The following is a 24955-nucleotide window of genomic DNA, read 5'->3' as shown; positions in this document are numbered from 1 at the left end:
GCCGAGTCTTCTCCCTCTGGGGAGACGAGAGCGCCAGCAATGGCCCCGCGGCGCAGAAAGGCGACGGGAGCAGCTTCGGAGGCGGAAGCCGCCGCCCCCAGGGTCTCGGCGCCGCGTGTGAAGGGCGCCCCGACCGAGCCTAGAGAGTCCCCAGCCGTCCCTGAGGCCGCCCGGCCCAGCGCGCGGAGGTGCGGCCCCGCCAGGCCGTCGGGATCCCGGAGGGAGAAGAGCGGCCCGGAACCCCAGGAGAAGCGGCAGGTACGCGCGCGGGCTGCCCGCGCCGAGGACCGAGTGGAAGGTCCGCCTGCTCGGACCGAAGGGGTGATGCCTCCCGCGGCCCCGGGGCCGCCCCTTCCCAGGCGTGCATCTCGCCGCGAGGGCACCGCGCACTCCGCTCGGGAGCGGAGACCTCAGCCCGGGCCCACGGAGGTCCCCGGCCCGCTGGTCCCAGTCTCCAGTCTCGGGCGCGGGAAGGAGGCGCCCGGCGCCTGGAAGCCCCGGGCGGTATTGGACAAGTTGAGGCTGAGCCGCCAGGAAATCTCTGAGGCGGCGGAGGTAGTGAACAGGCTCACGGACCACCTGCTGCGGAGACTGCAGAGCTGTGAGTCCGAGTTCAAAGGCGTCGCGCTGCTGCGCACCGGGAGCTACTACGAGCGCGTGAAGGTGAGCTGCGCCGCGCCTCCGCTGCAGTTCCCGCGGCTCATATCCACCTCCTACGCGCCCCTCACTTCCCTTCGGAAGTAACTCAGACTCGTGTTCTTTTGTGGTCTGTGACATAGCTGTTTTGTTTCGGCTTCCCATATAGATTGCAAGCTCCATTGTCACAGAACGTTTTGCACAACTTTGAACCCTTATACGGCTGCTCATTTTATTGCTATGGACTCAGTGATACTTGTTTAGCGCAGAAAGATGGTGTATGTATCGGTCTTTGGATCTTAAAACTCTTTTAGCACTGAAGACCACTCATATAATTCCATCTAAAGCTTCTTGAAAGCCAAGTGAGCAAAACTTGCATCAGACTAATCTGCCTGGAGCATGATTCTTACTACATAAATGTCGATCAGTTCTATTATGTGGAGGGTCCAAAGGGAAGAGAAAGTTATTAGTTAGAACTAGAGAACGAAAAGACAGAGAACGGTCTCCCATCAGAACCACTCTCCTTTTTATTTATTTATTTTTTAAAACTTTTTATTTCGTTTTGGAGTATAGTTGATTAACAATGTTGTGTTAGTTTCGGGAGTACAGAAAAGTGATTCAGTTATACATATACATGTATCTATTCTTTTTCAAATTCTTTTCCTGTTTAGGTTGTTACTTTATATTGAGCAGAGTTCCCTGTGCTATACAGTAGGTCCTTGTTGGTTATCCACTTTAAATATAGCAGTACCCCTCTCCTTTTGAAAATCAAGCTGATGGAAGGAAATTCAGTGAAATTTGTTTTATCTAAAACATGTATTGCTTTTAAAAAACTGGTTATAAAAGGTATATACGTGTTCATTGTAGAGTTGACCCACTGCCTGCTCTCAGTAGGTTCCCACAGCACAACAGTACCCCTGCTCCATACCTCTTTCCTCAGCCTCTCCCGTATTTGCCCCTGTTCTGTGTTGATGTCCCTGGAAATTTCAGAAAAGCATATAGAAGAACAGTATTATTCCTGTTTGTTTTATTCACCGTTATTTTGGTGTATTTTCTTCTGTTATGCATACACTTAAATTTCAAAGTTGGATTCCAAACTTTATAATTGGTAAAGGGATCGACAAAAGACACTTCTCATTAACTCTTTTACTTGGATTCATATTGGCGCATTTCCATTCATGTATTTTATTGTAATATTATCAAATTCTAGGTGAAAATCTGGAAGTTTTCTTGTAGAAATTCCCCGTGGGATTTCCAGTTTATAATGTTCTTTTTGTCCATCCCCAGCAGCTCACTCCCGCCTCCCTCTAAGCCACCATCATCTTTCACCTGAATTTTGCCTTTCCAATCTCCTTATTTGCCTTCTTATAATATCTCCACAGAGGCCAGAGTAAATTTTTAAAAATACAAAGCTAAAACCTGGCTTCTCAATGAACATGATGGAATAAAATCTGAACTCCTTTCCAGGATCTACAGGTCCTCGCAGAATCTGAGCCCCGGCCTCCGCTTCAACTTCATTTCATGTCACTCTTCCCCTTGTCCACATGGACTGATTTTTGTTTCTTGAGCTAAAATTTTGAAAGACTTGACAATTCCAAGTTTGGAGGAGATGTGGAGCAACTGAAACTCCCTTGCATTAATTCTGGGAGGATAAATTGTTACTACCTCTTGAAAACTGACATTTTTTTCTAAAGTTCAAGATTTGCCTGTCCTGTGGTCCAACAGCCCCACTCCTGGGCACATATACAATAGCAACGGGTGCTCATGGCCGCCCAAAGGCATATGTAAGAATGCTCAGAACAACTTTGTAACAGTTAAACTCAGAACTATCTGTAGTAGTTAAAAACTGGAAACAACCCAAATACTCAACAACAGAATAAGTAAATCTATTTTGGTATATTCCATTAATTCAGTGGAATACTACACAGAATGAAAAAGAACAAACTACCACTATAGACAGAACGATATAGATGAATCTCACAGCGTTAAATGAAAGAAGTCAGGTATAAAGGGTACCTACTATATGATTCAGTTTATATGATGTTCCCAAACAGGCAAACCTAACCTATGGTATTAGAAGTCGGAGTTCTGGCTGCTCTTGGTGGAGGGTTTCTGGGCAGGAGTGGGAATGCTGCTGGGGATGGGAAAAGGGCAATTTAGGGTGCCCTCAAGGCTCACTGTCCTTACTGGGATTCAACCTTTTTTTTTTTTTTTTTGCGGTACGCAGGCCTCTCACTGTTGTGGCCTCTCCCATTGCGGAGCACAGGCTCCGGACGCGCAGGCTCAGCAGCCATGGCTCATGGGCCCAGCCGCTCCGCGGCATGTGGGATCTTCCCGGACTGGGGCAAGAACCCGTGTCCGCTGCATCGGCAGGTGGACTCTCAACCACTGCGCCACCAGGGAAGCCCTCGACCATTTTTCTTGAATAAATCCTCCTTGGATTGTTGCAAGCCTTTGGTTAATTTACAAAGACCTGAAAAAGTTGAATTTGACCTTTTCTGCCCACGTTCTTGTTACTTTTATGGAAAAGTGGATTTTCAGAGGCTTTTACTTCATCCCACTGATGGCACTTCACGTGTTTGTTTCACCCCCATAGTATGTCCTAGTCAGCTTGGGCTGCCATAGTAAAATATCATCGACTGAGTGGCTTAAACAACAGACATTTATTTTCTCATGGTTCTGGAGGCTGGAAGTCCATGATCAGGGTGCCAGAACGGTTAGGTTCTGGTGAGGGCTGTCGTCCTGGTTTGCAGATAGCCGCCTTCTCCCTGGGTCCTCGCTGTGTTTCTCAGAGCATGTGTGCAGAGACATAGCAACCAATCTCACTTCATCTAAGTCCACCAGTCCTATCAACTAGGACCCTACCCTCATGATCTCATTTAACCTTCATTATTTCCTAAAAGCCCTGTCTCCAGGTACAGTTACGTTGGGGGTTAGGGCTTCAATATATGAATTTTGAGAGGACACGGTTCACTGCACAGCACGGTACATCTCAGTTTGGACTAGCCACGTTCACATGGTCAAAAGACATAGGGCAGGGCTTCCCCGGTGGCGCAGTGGTTAAGAATCCGCCTGCCAATGCAGGGGACACGGGTTCAAGCCCTGGTCTGGGAAGATCCCACATGCCACGGAGCAACTAAACCCGCGCGCCACAACTACTGAGTCTGCGCTCTAGAGCCCGAGAGCCACAACTACTGAAGCCTGCGGGCCTAGAGCCCGTGCTCCACAACAAGAGAAGCCACCACAATGAGAAACCCGCGTACCACAACGAAGAGTAGCTCCCGCTCACTGCAACTAGAGAACGCCCGCGTGCAGCAACAAAGACCCAACGCAGCCAAAAATAAATAAATAAATAATTTTTAAAAAAAAAGACATAGGGCTACCAGATACTGTGTTGAATAGTACAGTCCAATAGCTGTACTTGAAGCATACTCCTAATGAGTAAAACACTTGTGCATTTTTAATATAGGAAAATAATCATTTATTATAATTGCTGTAATTATTATTGTGGTGATGAAGAAGATTCTTTGAAGTTCTTATTTATTTATTTATTTTTGGCCACGCTGCACGGCTCGTGGGATCTTAGCTCCCTGACCAGGGATGGAACCCATGCCCTTGGCAGTGAAAGCATGGAGTCCTAACCACTGGACCGCCAGGGAATTCCCTGAAGCTCTTAAAATGCTGTGGTTCAAAGACATTAATGTAGTTAGTGTATGACTTGGAGCTCATACTCATTTGGCTGACTGTTAGCTGTAAGGAGAGGGCCCTTGCTCAACTAGCCAGGAGGTAACTACACATATTTTTGAGACCAGTGACAGGGGGCTGGCTCAGTGTGTAGCTTGTAACTTAAAAGGTAGCACCTTAAATTTCTTTAATTTTATCAAGCTTTAATCTCAGGAAAAAACTGGTACAGATTTTTAAAGCTTGCATATTATTTTTAATTGTTTTTAAGAAAATGCGTATAGAACCTACAAACTGAAGCCAATACTCTTCACCTAGCTCCCCTAGTCTCACTCCCAGAGGGTATAAATATTAGAAATCTTGCTTTTCATGGTAGGATTTTAAGTGGAAATTTTAAGGAAAAAAATTGTAGTTGGTTGGAAAATATTCACAAGCATACACATTGGTGCTATTTTTACTGTTTCTTAGATTTCTGCTCCTAATGAATTTGACGTTATGTTCAAACTGGAGGTCCCCCGAATTCAGCTAGAAGAATATTACAACAGTGGTGCTCATTACTTTGTGAAGTTCAAAAGAAATCCCAAAGGAAATCCTCTGGGTCAGTTTTTAGAAGGGGAAATATTATCAGCTTCTAAGATGCTGTCCAAGTTTAGGAAAATCATTAAGGAAGAAATTAAAAATATTGAAGGTAAGATCTTTGACTTTTGATTCTTAAAGATCTAATCATATCTACTAATTGCCTCTCCTGATCTTTCTTGATCTCCCTGCAGCAGACTGTTGACTACTACCTCCTAGAAACAACTCTTTGCTCTTGATTTTAGTCTACTATATTTTCTTGGTATTCTTCCTAAATGTTGATTGACTCCATTTTTTTTTTTTGCAATGCATGCTTTGAAGGGAGTGAACTGGGAGAAGTGGTAGCAGTTGGGGACACGAACCCATGTCCCCCGCATTGGCAGGCGGACTCTCAACCACTGCGCCACCAGGGAAGCCCTAACTCTGTACTCTTTGATGAACATCTTCCCACTTCTCCCACCTCCCCGCCCCTGGTAACCTCCATTCTACAGTCTGCTTCTCTGTGTTTGACTTTCTTAGCTTCTCCATATAAATGAGGTCATGCACTTTGCTTAGCACAACGACCTCCCGGTTCATCCATATTGTCACAAATGGCAGGATTTCCTTCCTTGTTAAGGCTGAATAATATTCCATTGTCTATATATGCCACAACCTCTTTACCCATTCATCCATCAGAGGACACCTAGGTTGTCTCAAGCATCTTGGCTGTTGTGAATAATGCTGCAGTGAGCAGTGCTTGCTCCCTGGGTCCTGGTGCTCACTGCCTCTCTGTATGACACGCCTCCACCCTCCGGGCTGGGCTGTTGCTGTTTTGTTTTTTTCAGTTTGGCCGTGCCACACAGCTTGCAGGTTCTTAGTTCCCCGACGAGGGCTTGAACCTGTGCCCTCGGCAGCAAAAGCGTGGAGTCCTAACCACTGGACCGCCAGGGAATTCCCGCTGAGGTCTTCTGAATTACCCCTCTCCTCCCTGCTGCTCATCTGGCCTCTTATGTAGGCTTCCCTCCAAACCCCCATACACAAATTTAAATGAAAATTTAATCACAGCACTCCCAAACCCCAAAGTCTTTGGGGGCTACTCGTTTTATATACCAGACAGAATCTTGATAATATACCCCATAATGGGTATCATCAATAAATACTGGCTCAATGAGTAAAACACTGCCTTGTGGGGTCATTTTCTTCTTTAGAACTAATTTTCATCTTACACTTAGTACTTATGGATCTCCAATTATAGCTATGTTATTTTCCCTGTGTTTTTAGAGAAAAGTGGATTGATAAGCCCTTTCTTCTTTATTAATATGTTTAAACAGATACAGATGTCATGGTGGAGAGGAAGAGAAGAGGGAGCCCTGCAGTAACACTTCTGGTTAGAAAACCTAAAGAAATATCTGTCGATATAATCCTGGCTTTGGAATCCAAAAGCAGCTGGCCTGCTAGCACCATGGAAGGCCTGCCCATCAGTAACTGGCTTGGAGCAAAAGTCAGGAACAGTTTAAGACGACAGCCATTTTACCTGGTACCCAAGCATGCAAAGGAAGGAAGTGGTTTTCAAGGTATCTTGACCATGAAGGTTAACTTAAAAGACGTCCATATAAAAGAGTCGTTAATGTTACATACTAGGGCAGTGAAAGATCAACTCGTGCTATTGGCATTTCAAGAGCCATTAGGCTAAACAGGCTACAAGATGGGAGTTTGGTGATAGATGGAATTGAAAAGGGCATAATTGTAATGGTAATGTCAAGTACTCAGCTTTAAAATGTCTACTAGCCCATGTTTGAATGTTGTTTTTGTTTGTTTGTTTTTAATAAAGAAAAGCAAGTACTGGCCTTGGAGTCAGACTGCCCTGGATCTGCATCCTGAGGCTTCTTCCCTTACTAGCTGTGTGATCTGGGGCTAGTTATCGAGCCCTGCTAAACCTGTTTGCTCATCTGTATATGTTTTTATTACACTAAAAAATATACAGATTCCTTCAAACTTGTAATCATCCATAGTTTACTTTATCTAACATAGGAGATTGAATGTCAACTAAGTACAAGTATCGTTACACACAAAATAAACCTAGAAGGTATGTCTTTGCATTGAAGTTCATTTTCAGAATGATACTTCATGAGCATGGCAGGGACTGTATACACATATCATCATATTTCTCAATACCTCATGTCAAAGCATAGATGCAGTAAGTGCTAAAATAGAAAAAAAATCAATAAAACTACAATATTCCCAGATATCTAAACTATCTACCCAGCATTTTAAATTTATTTAAATATTTTAAAAAGTTATTCATCAATTTCAATTTTGACATTCCAATCAATGAACATGCAAAGCTTTATTTAAAAAAAAATAATTCGTACACTGTTGATGGAAGTGTAATACGGTACAATCCCTTTGAGAAAAGGTCTGGCAGTTTCTTAAAAGGTTAAACATATATCTTCCCTAATCCAGCATTAAGTCCATAACACATTTATATAAGAATATATGTACTAGCCCAAATCTGGAAATAGCCCAGAAGTCCATCAAAAGATAATGGATAACCAAACTGTAGTATATTCGTAAAATGGAATACTACGCAACAACAAAAAACAATGAACCACTGATAAGAGGATGGATGAATACTAAAAACATTAAGACAGGTGAAAGAAAACAGAAACAAAGGGTCCATACTGTATGATCTCAATTATAGTAAGTTCTAGAACAAGCAGAATTTATCTATGGTTTTTTAAAAAATTAGAGCAGAGGTTGCCTGAGGTGCTGGGGGTTGATTAGGAAGGGACAGGAGAGAACTTTCTGGGGTGATGATAACTTTTTGATGGGGGTTTAAAAAGATCCCACACGCCGCAACTAAAAATCCTGCTTGCCTCAAGGAAGATCCCGCACGCGGCAACAAAGAACACATGTGTGGCAGCAAAGAACCCACGTGCCACAACTAAGACCCAACACAACCAAATAAATAAATGAAAGAAAACGAAAAACAAATGACACGGGTGTAGTCATTTGTCAAAACTCATCAAATGCTACATTTAAGGTGTGTGCATTTCTCTGTTTGCAAATCTTACCTAAAAAATCACACACGCAAATAAATATTGAACTCCAGTTCATAATATTCATGCTGAAGTGTTTATGGGTAAAGTATTCTACTTAGTTCCACAACTTGTTTTATTTTTTAAATTTTTTAAACAAATATTTATTTATTTGGCTGCATCAGGTCTTCACAGAATCTTTGTTGTGGCATGCAGGATCTTTGGCTGTGGTGCGCAGGCTCCAGAGCACACGGGCTCAGTAGTTGTGGTGTGTGGGCTTAGTTGCCTGGCGGCATGTGGGATCTTAACTCCCCGACCAGGGATCGAACCCGCATCCGCTGCATTGGACGGTGGATTCTTAACCACTGGACCACCGGGGAAGTCCCCATCCACAACTTGTTTCAAAATAACAGTTTTCTTAAAAAAAAAGAATTTATGGATGGATAGATAAATATGTGATAAAGCAAGTATAGCAAAACATTAATTGTAGAATGTAGGTGGTAGGCATGTGAATGTTTACTATAAAATTCTTTCAACTTTTTCTGTATATTTTTGAAGGATTTCAAAATACTAAGTTTAAACCCACTTGAAAAAATTCCTCCAGGTGGTTAAGCTACCCAACTCAGTATGCTTAAATTCATTGTTTTCATTATTGTTTCTAATTTTAGGTATTGGAATTAAATTTTAATTTAGCTTTGTTTCATAAATTTATAAAGCATTCACATGGTTCCAAAGTCAAAGCTACAGAAAAAAGTATTCTTAGGGAAACATAGCTTCCCTTTATGTTTCCTCTACACTCTTCTCTCCTTCTCTGATTGGAAGCCCTATAATTGTTTTCAGTTCACCTTTCATTTTTAAAAAGTACAAGTAAATACATATATATATATATGTATATATATTCATATGCAACACCCCCTCTTTAAAAAGTACTTTTCTATTTTCACTTAATAAGATATCTAGGTTATCACTCCATAGCTCTGTGTAGAGATAGCACTCGTTCCTTTTTTAAAAAAAATTCTATACTGTTTTTAAAGGTTACTTTCCATTTACAGTTACTACAAAATATTAGCTGTACTTCCCGTGTTGTACACTACACCCTTGTAGCCTATCTTATATCCAGTAGTTTGTATCTGCCCCTCCCCCCCCACTGATTACCACTCATTTGTTCTCTATCTGTGAGTCGTCTTCTTTTTTGTTATCTTCACTAGTTTGTTTTATTTTTTAGATTCTACATGTAAATTACCTCATACAGTATTAGTCTTTCTCTGTCTGACTTATTTCACTTAGCATAATGCCCTCCAAGTCCATCCATGTTGCTGCAAATGGCAAACTTTCGTTCTTTTTTATGGCTGAGTAGTATTGCACTGTATATATATACCGCGTCTTCTTTATCCATTCATCTGTTGATGGACACTTAGGTTGCTTCTGTATCTTGGCAATTGTGAATAATGCTGCTGTGAACATTGAGGTGCATGTATCTTTTCGAATTAGTGTTTTTGTTTTTTTTGAGCACCCATTCCTTTTTATAGTCTGTTTTCACAGCTGGTCAAGGAATAGTAAATCCATATCTAATTTTGCTGGTATTGCCAAAATCACCTCCGTGCAGAATTCACCAATTTGCATTCCCACAGAAGTGTATGAGAGTTCCCATTTCACCCTCAGCTTTAACAACAGAACTCATTAAACCCTTTGGAATTTTTGCCAATAATCCAAAAAGAGAGAAATGATACTTCAACATGGTTGTTTAAAATAAACTTTTAATTTTAGAATAGTGTAAGATTTGCAGAAAAAGTACAAAGATGATATAGAGAGTTGCTGTATACCGCATACCGATTTCCCATTATTAGCATCTTACATTAATATGACACATTTGTCATAATTAATGAACCAATATTGGTATAGTCTTGTTAATTAAAGTCCATACTTTACTCAGATTTCCTTGATTTTTACCTAATGTCCTTTTTCTGTTCCAAGATCCCATCTAGGATAACACATTGCATTTAGTTGTCACGTCTCCTTAGCCTCCTCTTGACTGTGACAGTTTCACAGTCTTGCCTTGTATTTGATGACCTTGACAGTTTTGAGGAGTACCAGTCAGATATTCTGTGGAACGTCCCTCGTTTGGCATGTGTCTCATGCTTTTCTTGTGGGTTAGACTGGAGTTCTGAGTTTGGTGGAGGAGGACCGCAGAGTTGAAATGCCATTCTCATCCTATTACATCAAGGGTACATCGTGAGTATGACTTAGCACTGCTGGTGTGGACCTCGATCACCTGGCTGAGGGAGTGTTTGCCAGGTTTCTCGACTGTTAATATCCTCTCTTTCCCCCTTTTCATACTGTGTTATTTGGAAGGAAGTCACTGTGCACAGCTCACACTTAAGCTCACCTCTTTATTTTTTTTAAATTATTTATTTTTATTCGTTTGTGCCGGGTCTTAGTTGTGGCTCATGTGCTCCTTAGTTGCGGCATGCGAACTCTTAGTTGCGGCATGCATGTGGGATCTAGTTCCCTGAGCAGGGATCAAACCCAGGCCCCCTGCATTGGGAGTGTGGAGTCTTAACCACTGTACCACCAGGGAAGTCCCTAAGCTCACCTCTTCAAGAGCAGAGTATTTACACAAATTATTTGATATTCTGCATTGGAGATTTATCTCTTCTCTCCCATTTTTTTTTCGGTACGCGGGCCTCTCACTGCTGTGGCCTCTCCCGTTGCGGAGCACAGGCTCCAGACGCGCAGGCTCAGCGGCCATGGCTCACGGGCCCAGCCGCTCCGCGGCATGTGGGATCCTCCCGGACCGGGGCACGATGCCCCTGCATCGGCAGGCGGACTCTCAACCACTGCGCCACCAGGGAAGCCCTCTTCTCTCCCATTTATTTATTTACTAAAATCATATCAGTATGGACTCATGGATATTTGTCTCGTATTTCGGGCTATAATTCAATACTGCTTTCATTTTGTTGCTTAAATTGTTCCAGCTTTGGCCTTGAGGAGCTCTTTCATTTGGCTCCTGTGTCCTTTTGACAAACGTCCCATAATTGTGGGTTTTGTTTTGTTTTCAGCACTAACTCACTTTCTGGTACCACAAGATGCTCCAGGCTCATCTTGTGTATTTCTTGCTTCAGTCCTAGAATCAGCCATTTCTCCAAGGAACCCTGTATCCTTTTATTGGAGAGTGTACTAGAGCCATGACCTGGGTGCTATGTGTGCTCTGCTGGAGTAGCAGAGGAACTACATGTATGATTACTAACCGCAGCATATGCACAGCTCTGTAGGTATTTCCGTGTGTCACCACCTGTATCTGTTTTAAGTGGTACATGAATTCACACTGATGTCTCGAACTGTAATCCGTTATCACGTGGATCATTCTACCTTCTCTCCTTGCTCTCTGTAACCTCTCATCCCAACAGCGAGAAACCTGGCTCCCACCATCTGCCACCCACCTACTCCATTGTTCCTTGTTCAGTTCCAATCCACATGTATGGATGGTTCGGAATTGTAAATCTATTCCCCTGTGTGCACAGTGCGTGTGTACAGTTCCTTTTGCCTTCAGTCTTACAGACCCCATTTCCAAAGTAACTTAGGTCAACACCTTTTGCCCCCATGCCGTTCAGGGAGTTTGTGTCATACATTCGTAATACAGTTAGAGTCCCTTTTCGCAGTCTGCGTTACTTCTTTTGTGTATGTTAAGGTTCACTCTCTGTGCCATGAAGTTCTGTTGGTTTTGACAAATGCATTGCATCGTGTATCTACCGTTACATGATACCAATAGTTTCACTTCCCTAAAAAGTCCCTGTGCTTCACTTATTCAACCCTCTGCATCCCAAACCTCTGGCAACCGCTGACCTGTTTACCATCTCTATAGTTTGCCTTTTTCAGAATGGCATAAATGGATGTTGTACATGGATTTATACAGCAGCTATGAGCACACCTATCTCTGTGCCACCTTCCCCATATATTTATTGTCTGTATATTGTGTAGGCTTTAGTATACTATTTATTCTGTCCCCCCAAAATCTTTGTCTGTCCTTGAGCTATGCCATATTGTCATATATAATATGACTTTATAAGCCTTGATATCTGCTCTCCCACTTTGTCCTTCTTAAAGAGTGATTTAGATATTCTTGACCCTTTTATTTTCATAAAAATGCTGGTATCATCTTGTCAAGGTCTACGGAAACATTGTTTTTGGAGTTTTGATTGTGAGTGTGTTGACTCTATAGATGAATTTGGGGAGACTTGATATATTTACAATAATGAGTCTTCTAATTCATGTGCAGGTGCACATCTCCATTTATTTAGATTTCCTCTAATACTTTCCAGTGAAGTTTTTTGTGGGTTTTGTGGGGTTTTTTTTTGCAGTACGCGGGCCTCTCACTGTTGTGGCCTCTCCCGTTGTGGAGCACAGGCTCCGGACGCGCAGGCTCCGCGGCCATGGCTCACGGGCCCAGCCGCTCCGCGGCATGTGGGATCTTCCTGGACCGGGTCACGAACCCGTGTCCCCTGCATCGGCAGGCAGACTCTCAACCACTGCACCACCAGGGAAGCCCATCCGTGAAGTTTTTGAATTTTCTCCACAGAAAGTTTATATGTCTTTTGTTAGATTTACTCATAGGCAATTGTAACTTTTTATTATGAAAAATTTTAAACCAATAGAAAAGTAGACTGAAGAATATATTGAACTCATGCATACCTGTCACCCAGCTTCTTTTGTATTTTCTACATATACAGTTATATCATCTATCAGTAATGATAGCTTTCATTTTTCCTTCTCTTACTGTGCTTGCTAGGGTAGCCAATGCATGTTGAACAGAAATAGGGATAGCACACAGCCTGCCTTCCTGATTTCAAAGAAAAAACTTCTACATTTTACATTAGATTATCATGTTGCTATGGGTTTTTTTTTATAATCTGCCTGTTATTAGATCAGGTTTCCATCCACATTTAACTTACTGAGAGGTGTTTTCTTTTAATGATGAATGAATGTTAAATTTTATTAGCTGTACTTTCTGCTTCTGTTGAGTTGATCATATGTTTTTCCCCTATTCTGTTAATGTGACAGATTATATTGATTGATTTTTAAAATTATAAACCAATTTCTGATTAAAACAAGATAGTGATAGGATGGTCAGAGCTTAAAAGAGCTATCCATGGTTAAAACTTGGGGAGAAGGGGGAGATCATTCTATTCTTACATAAACTCGCAAAAAATAGAAAAAAAGGAAACGTTCCCTGGTTCATTTTACGTGAATACCCAAACTTGCAAGGATGGTATAAAAGGATAAACAAAAAACTTCAATCAATCAATTCAAATTATTATTGAAACAAAACGTCAACAGACTGTATTTAGCAATATATGAAAGGTAATACGTCTCACCATGGCTAAATGTATTAAGCCCTGAGTTCTCCCCCCAGTTTTTTTTCTATCTTGGCACATTGTTTGCTTGTTCAAATCACTTGTTTTAATATGTAATCACATTATTTATCTGTTCACTTCTTTTGGTCTATCTCCCTCTAGAAATTTTTCAGGATGATATTTTACTGATGGAAATCATTTAAATATTGTGTTGTTTATATTGTTTGTTTTTGGTAAAGTGCTTTTCTATTTTTCTTTTGGAAATTAAGAAGAAACATGGCGTCTGTCCTTCTCTCACATTGAAAAGGAAATTTTGAAAAATCACGGACAATCTAAAACATGCTGTGAAATTGATGGAGTGAAATGTTGCAGGTAACCTCCTTATTTTGTGAAATGACAGATTATCAATAGAATGCTTAGTTCTTTGTTGACTCCATAGTTTAAACCTGAAGATGATCATTGCTGGCTTGAGTCCTGGGGGCAGTGCATGGCTGGATTGACCTGGAGTATTAGAGTGTAAGAATGAAACCAAGGAAGCCAGGTCCAAGGGACTAAGGAAGAGTGTTGTTAGAAGGCAATGATGGGACTTCCCTGGTGGTCCAGTGGTTAAGACTCTAAGCTGCCAACACAGGGGGCCCGGGTTTGATCCCTGGTCAGGGAACTAGATCCTGCATGCCACAACTAAGAGCCTGCATGCCACAACTAAAGGATCCCGCACGCGGCAACGAAGATCCCGCGTGCGTGCCACAACTAAGACCCAGCACAGCCAAACAAATAAATAATTAAAATTAAAAAAAAAAAGAAGGCAGTGCTGGGGAGCATAGTCCTGAGCCTGGATTATATGGATGTAGATGTATGAAAGTAGGACAGAGCGAAGGGTGTGAACACTAGTCATGACGAGCTGTGACAATTGGATTTGTCTTAGTGTTCTGGTTGCTTCAAGGTAATGAATATTAATGTTGCATAATGGGAGGAGACCAAAGGACCACTCTTATTGGATGCTGGTGCTTGCTTTGAGGTGGTTTGGCTGTGTTGAAGGCCAGGGACTGACCAGGTAAATTTGAAACAACACTGAGAGATGGGTAATTATTTTTCTTGGTAGCATAGGCACCATAAAGAACTGAGCTTGAAAAGGAATCATTCATTTGAGTTCCTAAAGTTGTCTGGAATAAGGATCACAAAAGTTAAAAGGTTAAAACAAGAATGCCCAATGTGCAGGCACAGGAAGTTCTTTAAGGCTTCATATGCAGGCTTTGAAGCAAGCATTAAGAAAAATATATTGTTGATTAGGCTTAGTAATTTTATAAACGTTAAATTTTGTCAACTGCTAAACAACTGGATGATTAATGTAAACCAAAATAAGACAAAATCATTTTATAAAAATTAAAACAAGATTTTTCTAGGTACTAAATAACTGGATAATATAAATATCTGCCGGTTTCATGCAGTTGAATTAATCCTGATAGAATAAAACATTTAAGCCAGGAACGGGGAAGAGGAAAGGAAAAAATAGGTTCTTGAAACTTTAAAGCATGTATTTGAAAAAATAATTAAGTTTTAGAATGACTCTGTAATTATATTATTTATATATATTGGGTTGGCCAAAAGGTTCGTTCAGTTTTTTCCGTAAGATGGCTCTGGTAGCACTTAGTTGTCTTTAACATCATTTGAAACAATTTTGTTAGATTGTATTGACAGCTGTCATATCAATGTGCATATAAAAGAAAGCTTATCAAAGTCGGTGAATTTTTGTGTATCCATTTTAATATTGAAGATGGAAGGAAAAAAGCAACATTTTTGGCATATCATGCTTTATTATTTCAAGAAAGGTAAAAACGCAACTGTGAAACGCAAAAGAAGATTTGTGCAGTGTGTGGAGAAGGTGCTGTGACTGATCGAACATGTCAGTAGTGGTTTGCGAAGTTTCATGCTGGAGATTTCTCGCTGGACAATGCTCCACAGTTGGGTAGACTAGTTGAAGTTGATAGCGATCAAATCGAGACATTAATTGAGAACAATGAACGTTATACCACGCAGGAGATAGCCGACATGCTCAAAATATCCAAATCAAACATTGAAAATCATTTGCACCAGCTTGGTTATGTTCACTGCTTTGGTGTTTAACTTATGGGTTCCACATAAGTTAAGTGAAAAAACCTTCTTGACCATATTTCCGCATGCGATTCTCTATTGAAATGTAACGAAAACGTTCCGTTTTTAAAACAAATTTGTGACGGGTGATGAAAAGTGGATACTGTACAATAATGTGGAATGGAGGAGATCGTGGGGCAAGCAAAGTGAACCACCACCAACCACACCAAAGGCTGGTCTTCATCCAAAGAAGGTGATGTTGTGTATATGGTGGGATTGGAACAGAGTCCCCTATTATGAGCTCCTTCTGGAAAACCAAACAATTCCAACAGTACAGCTCCCAATTACACCAACTGAAAGCAGCACTGACGAAAAGCGTCCAGAATTAGTCAACAGAAAATGCATAATCTTCCATCAGGATAATGCAAGACCTCATTTTTCTTTTTTTCTTTTTTTTTTTTTTTTTTTTGCGGTACGCGGGCCTCTCACTGTTGTGGCCTCTCCCGCTGCGGAGCACAGGCTCCAGACGCACAGGCTCAGCGGCCATGGCCCACGGGCCCAGCTGCTCCGCGGCACGTGGGATCCTCCCGGACCGGGGCACGAACCTGTGTCCCCTGCATCAGCAGGCGGACTCTCAACCACTGCGCCACCAGGGAAGCCCAAGACCTCATATTTCTTTGAGGCGAAAACTGTTACGGCTTGGCTGGGAAGTTCTGATTCATCCGCCGTATTCAGCAGACATTGCACCTGCGGATTTCCATTTATTTCGGTCTTTACAAAATTCTCTTAATGGAAAAAATTTCGATTCCCTGGAAGACTGTGACAGTTCTGGGACCTGGAACAGTTCTCTGCTCAAAAAGATAAAAAGTTTTGGGAAGATGGAATTACGAAGTTGCCTGAAAAATGGCAGAAGGTAGTGGAGCAAAACAGTGAATACGTTGTTCAATAAAGTTCTTGGTGAAAACGAAAAATGTGTCTTTTACTTAAAAACCAAAGGAACTTTTTGGCCAACCCAACATCTTTATTGTTTTCTGTATCTATATGTATTATAATATCTGTATTGTTTGCTATATCTCTTATGTTTTTCCTGTAAGATACCTAAAGTTCTTTGTGGAATGAAACAGGTTGTAAAGAAGTAAAAATAAATCGTTTTCTTTTTTATTCAACAGGAAAGAGTGTTTAAAACTAATGAAATATCTTTTAGAACAACTGAAAAAAAAGTTTGGAAACCGAAAGGAACTGGATAAGTTCTGTTCTTATCATGTGAAAACTGCCTTCTTTCACGTCTGTACCCAGGACCCAGATGACAGTCAGTGGCACTCCAAGGATTTGGAGCTCTGCTTTGATAACTGTGTGACATACTTTCTTCAGTGCCTCAAGACAGAACAACTTGAGCATTATTTCATTCCTGAAGTCAATCTCTTCTCTCGAGACCATATTGACAAGCTAAGTAAAGAATTTCTGTCAAAGCAAATTGAATATGAAAGAAACAATGGATTTCCAGTTTTTGGTGAATTTTGAAATTATATTTTTAAAAAGAATCAAGAATTAGAGTGACTTTATAATCATTGAAATGCATCACAGCAATGATTGACTAAAATGATTATTCAGCTCTCCGTTTCTCTTCATAAACTCTAATCAATATAAAAGGATGGATTATCCTAGGAAACAGATTATTCAAGGAATAAGAAGCAAAGGAGTATTTAAAATATAAAAGCTTTACCAGAGTGGCATGAAAAGAAGGACAAAATACATATCACCTGAATTAAATTCATCAAGCACTGACTGAACACCACCTCTCACCTAGCACAGATGTGTGGAAGGAGGCAAGGTCATTGCCTCCACGAACTGGTAGGTTTTGTTTAACTTACAAATATGTTTGGAAGCCATGTCCTGTCCTATGTGTTAGGATAGGTAAGAAGGAAATGAAAAAATAGGTTCTGTGTGTCCTGGGAAATTCTTAATCTTTCATAGAAAAATATAGGATACTTTTCTACACATGGCTAAATATAAAACATAACTTACTTTCTTTTAAGTAATACTTTTATATGTACTTCTGAAAAGGCAATACACACATGGTACAAAACTCAAAGAAAAGGGTATGGGATAAAATGCCATCCTCTCTCCTTTGCACTTAGGCAGCATTCAACTTGAGGCAGTTGCTGTCTGTTAACTTTTTCCTATTCAGATATTTTGCACATTTTCTTACTGGCTTTTTTTAATTGTTTTCTCATTGTCATTTTGTTGTCATTCTCATATCATGAATAACTTCTGTGTAGACTGTCTACACCAATTTTTATGTCTTCTAGTGCGAAAGGTTTTAAAATTAAAATATTGAATGTATCAGTCTTCTTTATGCTTGTGCATTTTTTGTTATCTTCAACAAGCTAATGTGTTTGAATGTACTAAAAGTTGGACATTTGGAGGAGAGTTTTGGGGACAGTGTATGATAAATAAATAGAAACTTAGGCAAACAAAAAAATCCAAGCTACTTTTAACTCCAGGAAAAAATGAATGTGTGCAAGAAAACTAATCATAGTCTAATTTGAGAATATTACTCAACTGTAAGTATTTGTGAATTCAAAGTAATATTATAACTATTGACTATTAACCTTATCAGGATTATGAATAGTTACATGGAGAGGATAGGGCCTGAGTGCTTGTGAGTGACGGTGGTAGAGGGGGTTGGACTATATTCGTTTCCTACTGCTGTATAACAACTCACCACAAACTTCGTGGCTTAAAACAGTACACACTTATTATCTCACAGTTTCTGTGGATCAGGATTCCGGGCATGGTTCTGCACAGGGTCTCACAGGGCTTCAGTCAAGGTGTCAGTTGGGGCTGCAGTCTTATCTGAGGCTTGACTGGAGAAAGATCCACTTTTATTGGCAGTATTCAGTTTCTTACAGTTTTAAGACTGAGAACTTCGGTTACTGTTGGCCAGAGATTGCCCTCAGCTGCTAGAAACTGCTTTCAGTTCCCTGCCATGTGAACTCCCAGCATTGGCAGCCCATAACATGGCAGCACTTCAAAGCTGGGGGAGAGGGAGAGACTTCAGCAAGAGGGTGCAACAGTCTTATTTAACATAATTACATACACATGATCATGTACATCCCATAACCTTTACCACATAGTTGGTTGGAAGCAAGTGATTGGTCCCCCCCATGCTCAAGGGGAGGGGAATCACTTAAGAGTGTTATGTCAGTGTAAACAACTGTATAGTTGGGGGAAAACACTACCCACAAGACTACTCTCACTTCTGACATCAGTTGCAGTTTCAGGAGATTCTCCAAATCATTCTCAGGTTTGATAATTCACTAGAAAGAACTCAACTGAAACCAGTATAGTCATGGTTACAGTTTATTACAGGGTAAGGCTATAGGTTAAAATTAGCTAAGGGAAAAAGCACATAAAGCATAGTCCATGAGGGTACCAAACACAGGCGTTCTATTCTTTTTTCCCTGGGGAGCCATGGATACGTTTTATCTCTTGGCATCAATGTATAACAATACACATGGAATACTGCCGACCAGGGAAGCTCACCTAAGCTGCAGTGTTCACAGTTTTTATTGGAGCTCAGTGGTTGGCTTGATTTAATGCTGTTTTTCAGTTTTGGTATCAGTTATCTTAGCTTTATGAGTTGAAGAGTTTTTCAACTTTTCATCTTTTATTTCCAGAGGGTATGCCAGATTTACCCTCTTGAAAGCCCTTGATTACTTTTCCTGTTTCTTCTGTTTTATCTATTCAGCTTAACTACCTGAGTTAATTTTACTAATTTAGGAAAATATAGTCACACTTGTGAATTCATATTTGACATTACAGTGTTCTTACTAAAGAATCAGCTGTTGGTTTTCATTGAACACTGTATTTTCTAATTGTTAATTTCTGGTTTTACCTTTCTTCCTTCCTTTTCTCCTATCAGTCTTCCTATCAGTAACACCAGGAAATTATTAGTGCATAAATGAATAACGTAGGATTAGGTGATAATTATAACTAATTATACACAAATATAAATAATAAATGTTAATATGAGTAATTATCATATAGGGAACAGAAAACTGTACACAAAACTATAAGGGGAGGTAGGGGAGCATGATTAGTCAAAGAAGCTTTCATGGAAATCAGTTTACCTAGGATTTATTTTAGCATGGAGCACTACGCTAAAATGTAAGAAACAGCTGTCGTGTATTTTTGTCCCATGAATTCCTTTTACTGTTTCATTTCAAAGTAGGTTAAGTATAAGAAAAGTACAAGGGACTTCCCTGGTAGTTCGGTGGTTAAGAATCTGCCTTCCAATGCACAGGATGCGGCTTCAATCCCTGGTTGGGGAACTGGGGTCCCATATACAGGGCAACTAAGCCTGTACGCCGCAACTACTGAGCCTGTGGGCCTCAACTAGAGAGCCTGTATGCCACAAACTACAGAGCCCATGCGCTCTGGAGCCCACGCACTGCAACGAAGACCCCTCGTGCTCTGGAGCCCACGCCATAACTAGAGAGAGGCCCGTGCACCACAACAAAGACCCTGCTCACAACAAGAGCCTGCTCACCACAAGAGCCTGCATGCCGCAACGAAGATCGCGTGGGCCGCAACTGAGACCCGATGCAGCCAAAAATAAATAAATAAAATAGATAAATATTTTTAAAAGTACCAAGTAAAAAACTATTTGATAACCACAAACTTAAAGGGCTACTGAGAAAGACACATCAGCTTGTCTTTTATCATAGAAACAAATTTACTGTGTTAACAGCATCTTTTTCACTACTATGACAACATCTGAACAAGCTTTAAATGCTTTAAAGACTGACCTTAATATAGCAACATTACAGGAGACAAAATTTATTTTTATTTCTTTAAATAAAGATAGTAAAAAGTGAAATTTTAATGCTACAGTCCTTAAGATCCATACAAAATTTTCAACTCAAGGTTATATTTGATTTTATGAAAGTATAAAATATTGAATTCTACATTAAAAAAATTTTTTTAACATCTTTATTGGAGTATAATTGCTTTACAATGTTGTGTTAGTTTCTGCTGTATAACAAAAGTGAATCAGCTATACGTATACATATGTCCCCATATCTCCTCCCTCTTGTGTCTGCCTCCCACCCTCCCTATCCGACCCCTCTAGGTGGACACAAAGCACTGAGCTGATCTCCCTGTGCCATGCAGCTGCTTCCCACTAGCTATCTATTTTACATTTGGTAGTGTATATATGTCCATGCTACTCTCTCACTTTGTCCCACCTTACACTTCTGCCTCCCCATGTCCTCAAGCCATTCTCTATGTCTGCATCTTTATTCGTGTTCTGCCCCTAGGTTCTTCAGAACCTTTTTTTTTTTTTAAGATTCCATATATATGTGTTAGCATACGGTATTCTTTTTCTCTTTCTGACTTACTTCACTCTGTATGACAGACTCTAGGTCCATCCACCTCACTACAAATAAAAATTTCGTTTCTTTTTATGGCTGAGTAATATTCCATTGTATATATGTGCCACATCTTTATCCATTCATCTGTCGATGTGCACTTAGGTGGCTTCCATGTCCTGGCAATTGTGTATAGAGCTGCAATGAACATTGTGTTACATGACTCTTTTTAAATTATGGTTTTTTCAGGGTATATGCCCAGTATTGGGATTGCTGGGTCAAATGGTAGTTCTATTTTTAGTTTTTTAGGGAACCTCCATAGTAATGAAAAAGGAGAAGTTACAACAGACACTGCAGAAATACAAAGCATCCTAAGAGACTACTACAAGCAACTCTATGCCAATAAAATGAACAACTTGGAAGAAATGGACAAATTCTTAGAAAGGTATAACCTTCCAAGACTGAACCAGGAAGAAGTAGAAAATATGAACAGACCAATCACAAGTAATGAAATTGAAACTGTGATTAAAAATCTTCCAACAAACAAAAGTCCAGGACCAGATGGCTTCACAGGTGAATTCTATCAAACATTTAGAGAAGAGCTAACACCCATCCTTCTCAAACTCTTCCCAAAAATTGCAGAGGAAGGAACACTCCCAAACTCATTCTATGAGGCTACCATCACCCTGATACCAAAACCAGACAAAGATACTACAAAAAAAGAAAATTACAGACCAATATCACTGATGAATATAGATGCAAAAATCCTCAACAGGGGTTTCCCTGGTCACGGAGTGGTTGAGAATCTGCCTGCCAATGCACGGGACATGGGTTCGAGCCCTGGCCTGGGAAGATCCCACATGCCGCGGAGCAACTAGGCCCGTGAGCCACAGCTACTGAGCCTGCGCGTCTGGAGCCTGTGCTCTGCAACAAGAGAGGCCACAACAGTGAGAGGCCCGCGCACCGCGATGAAGAGTGGCCCCTGCTCGCCGCAACTAGAGAAAGCCCTCGCACAGAAACGAAGACCCAACCCAGCCAAAAATAAATAAATATTTAAAAACAAAAAATCCTCAACAAAATACTAGCAAACAGAATCCAGCAAGACATTAAAAGGATCATACTCCATGATCAAGTGGGATTTATCCCAAGGATGCAAGGATTCTGCCATATATGCAAATCAATCAATGTGATACACCATATTAACAAACTGAAGGAGAAAAACCATATGATCATCTCAGTAGATCCAGAAAAAGCTTTTGAAAAAATTCAACACCCATTTGTGATTAACACTGTCCAGAGAGTGGGCACAGAGGGAACCTACCTCAACATAATAAAGGCCATATATGACAAACCCACAGCAAACATTATTCTTAATGGTGAAAAACTGAAAGCATTTCCTCTAAGATCAAGAAGAAGACAAGGATGTCCACTCTCACCACTATTATTCACCATAGTTGCATATTCAACATATTCAGCATAGTTTCCTAGCCACAGCAATCAGAGAAGAAAAAGAAATAAAAGGAATACAAATTGGAAAAGAAGAAGTAAAAATGTCACTGTTTGCAGATGACATGACACTATGCATAGAGAATCCTAAAGATGCCACCAGAAAACTACTACAGCTAATCAATGAATTTGGTAAATTTGCAGGATACAAAATTAATGCACAGGGCTTCCCTGGTGGCACAGTGGTTGAGAGTCCGCCTGCCGATGCAGGGGACGCGGGTTCGTGCCCCGGTCCGGGAAGATCCCACATGCCGCGGAGCAGCTAGGCCCATGAGCCATGGCCGCTGAGCCTGCGTGTCTGGAGCCTGTGCCCCGCAACGGGAGAGGCCACAACAGTGAGAGGCCCACATAACACACACAACAAAAAAAATTAATGCACAGAAATCTCTTGCATTCCTGTACACTAACAAGGAAAGATCAGAAAGAGAAATTAAGGAAACAATCCCATTCACCATGGCAACAAAAAGAATAAAATACCTAGGAATAAACTTACCTAAGGAGGTAAAAGACTTGTACTCAGAAAACTATAAGACACTGATGAAAGAAATCAAAGATGACACAAACAGCTGGAGAGATATACCACGTTGTTGGATAGGGAGAATAAGTATTGGGAAAATGACTATACTACCCAGAGCAATCTACAAATTCAATGCAATCCCTATCAAATTACCAACGGCATTTTTTACAGAAGTAGAACAAAAAATCTTAAAATTTGTATAGAGACACAAAAGACCCTGAATAGCCAAAGCAATCTTGAGGAGAAAAAAAGGGAGGTAGAGGAATCAGACTCCCTGACTTCAGACTGTGCTACAAGGCTACAGTAATCAAGACAATATGGTACTGGCACAAAAACGGAAATACAGATCAATGGAACAGGATAGAAAGCCCAGAGATAAAACCAAGCACCTACGGTCAACTAATCTATGACAAAGGAGGCAAGAATATACAATGGAGAAAAGACAGTCTTTTCAGTGAGTGGTGCTGGGAAACTGGACAGCTACATGTAAAAGAATGAAATTAGAACACTCCCTAATACCATACACAAAAATAAACTCCAAATGGATTAAAGACCTAAATGTAAGACCGGACACTATAAAACTTTTAGAGGAAAACATAGGAAGAACACTCTGACATAAATCACAGCAAGATCTTTTTTGACCCACCTTGTAGAGTAATGGAAATAAAAACAAAAATAAACAAATGGGACCTAATGAAAACTTGAAAGCTTTTGCACAGCAAAGGAAACCACAAACAAGACGAAAAGACAACCCTCAGAGTGGGAGAAAATATTTGCAAACAACTCAACAGACAAAGGATTAATCTCCAGAATATATAAACAGCTCATGCAGCTCAATAATAAAAAAAAACCCAATCAAAACATGGGCAGAAGACCTAAGTAGACATTTCTCCAAGAAAGACATACAGATGGCCAAGAGGCCCATGAAAAGATGCTCAACATCACTAATTATTAGAGAAATGCACATCAAGACTACAATGAGGTATCACCTCACACCAGTTAGAATGGGCATCATCAGAAAATCTACCAACAACAAATGCTGGAGAGGGTGTGGAGATAGGGGACCCCCTTGCACTGTTGATGGGAATGTAAATTGATACAGCCACTATGGAGAACAGGATGGAGGTTCCTTAAAATACTAAAAATAGAATTACCATATGACCCAGCAATGCCCTCTACTGGGCATATACCGAGAGAAAACCATAATTCAAAAAGATACATGCACCCCAATGTTCATTGCAGCACTATTTACAATAGCCAGGTCATGGAAGCAACCTAAATGCCCATCAACAGACAAATGGATAAACAAGATGTGGTACAGATATACAGTGGAATGTTACTCAGCCATAAAAAGAAACAAAATTGGGTCATTTGTAGAGATGTGGATGGATCTAGAGAGTGTCATACAGAGTGAAGTAAGTCAGAAAGAGAAAAACAAATATTGTATATTAACACATATATGTGGAATCTAGAAAAATGGTACAGATGAACCGGTTTGCAGGGCAGAAATAGAGACACAGATGTAGAGAACAAACGTATGGACTCCAAGGCGGGGTGGGTGGGTGGTGGGATGAACTGGGAGATTGGGATTGACATGTATATACTAATATGTATAAAATAGATAACTAATAAGAATCTGCTGTATAAAAAATAATAAAATAAAATGTCAGGTATGATGATGGAAAAAAATTGTTTTGTTGGACCGCTCTATAAATTTCTAATGCCTTTTTTTTTTTTTTTTGCCTCTCCATGCAGCTTAAGGGCTCTTAATTCACTGACCAGGGACCGAACCTTGGGCCCAGCAGTGAAATCCCTGAATCCTAACCACTGGATTGCCAGGAAACGCCCTCTAATGCTTTTTCAGTAAAATTTTTATTTAGTTTAGCAGAATGTTCCATCTTTCAACAGAATGTTTTTAGAAAAGTTTAAGCTAATAATAAATCAGGCATTATAATATGGTTAGTGAAAATGCCCCAATCTCAAAAGTTGTATAAGAGAGATTTATTCAATATATTTAAAAGGTAATACAAAAAAAGATGGTAGGGAACTTCCCTGGTGGCGCAGTGATTAAGAATCCGCCTGGTAATGCAGGGGACATGGGTTCAAGTCCTGGCCCGGGAAGATCCCACATGCCGCGGAGCAACTAAGCCCATGCACCACAACTACTGAGCCTGCACTCTAGAGCCCACGAGCCACAACTACTGAGCC

At 40.6% G+C, this 24955-nt stretch overlaps 1 protein-coding gene across 2 annotated transcripts; it reads left to right on the top strand.

Annotated features, from left to right (window-relative positions):
- Nucleotides 1-24593, top strand: CGAS (cyclic GMP-AMP synthase). 2 transcript variants are annotated; one of them, XR_011376689.1, is made up of 6 exons: nucleotides 12-663; nucleotides 4786-5005; nucleotides 6204-6446; nucleotides 13531-13633; nucleotides 16522-17203; nucleotides 24503-24593. XR_011376689.1 is itself a non-coding variant. In XM_030859303.3 (5 exons), exons 1-5 carry the CDS (start codon nucleotides 40-42, stop codon nucleotides 16871-16873), a joined length of 1542 nt encoding a protein of 513 aa, XP_030715163.1. In that variant the 5' UTR covers nucleotides 1-39; the 3' UTR covers nucleotides 16874-17773. The 2 variants fall into 2 exon arrangements, 1 of the variants encoding a protein (XP_030715163.1); XM_030859303.3 differs by lacking the exon at nucleotides 24503-24593 and having other exon boundaries at nucleotides 1-663; nucleotides 16522-17773.
- The last annotated feature ends 362 nt before the right edge of the window (nucleotides 24594-24955 follow it).

The sequence above is a fragment of the Globicephala melas genome, chromosome 14, assembly GCF_963455315.2.
Source record: "Globicephala melas chromosome 14, mGloMel1.2, whole genome shotgun sequence".
Taxonomy (NCBI): Eukaryota; Metazoa; Chordata; class Mammalia; order Artiodactyla; family Delphinidae; genus Globicephala; species Globicephala melas.
The sequence above is the reverse complement of the archived record's forward strand: the minus strand, read 5'-3'. Positions and strand labels throughout refer to the sequence as shown.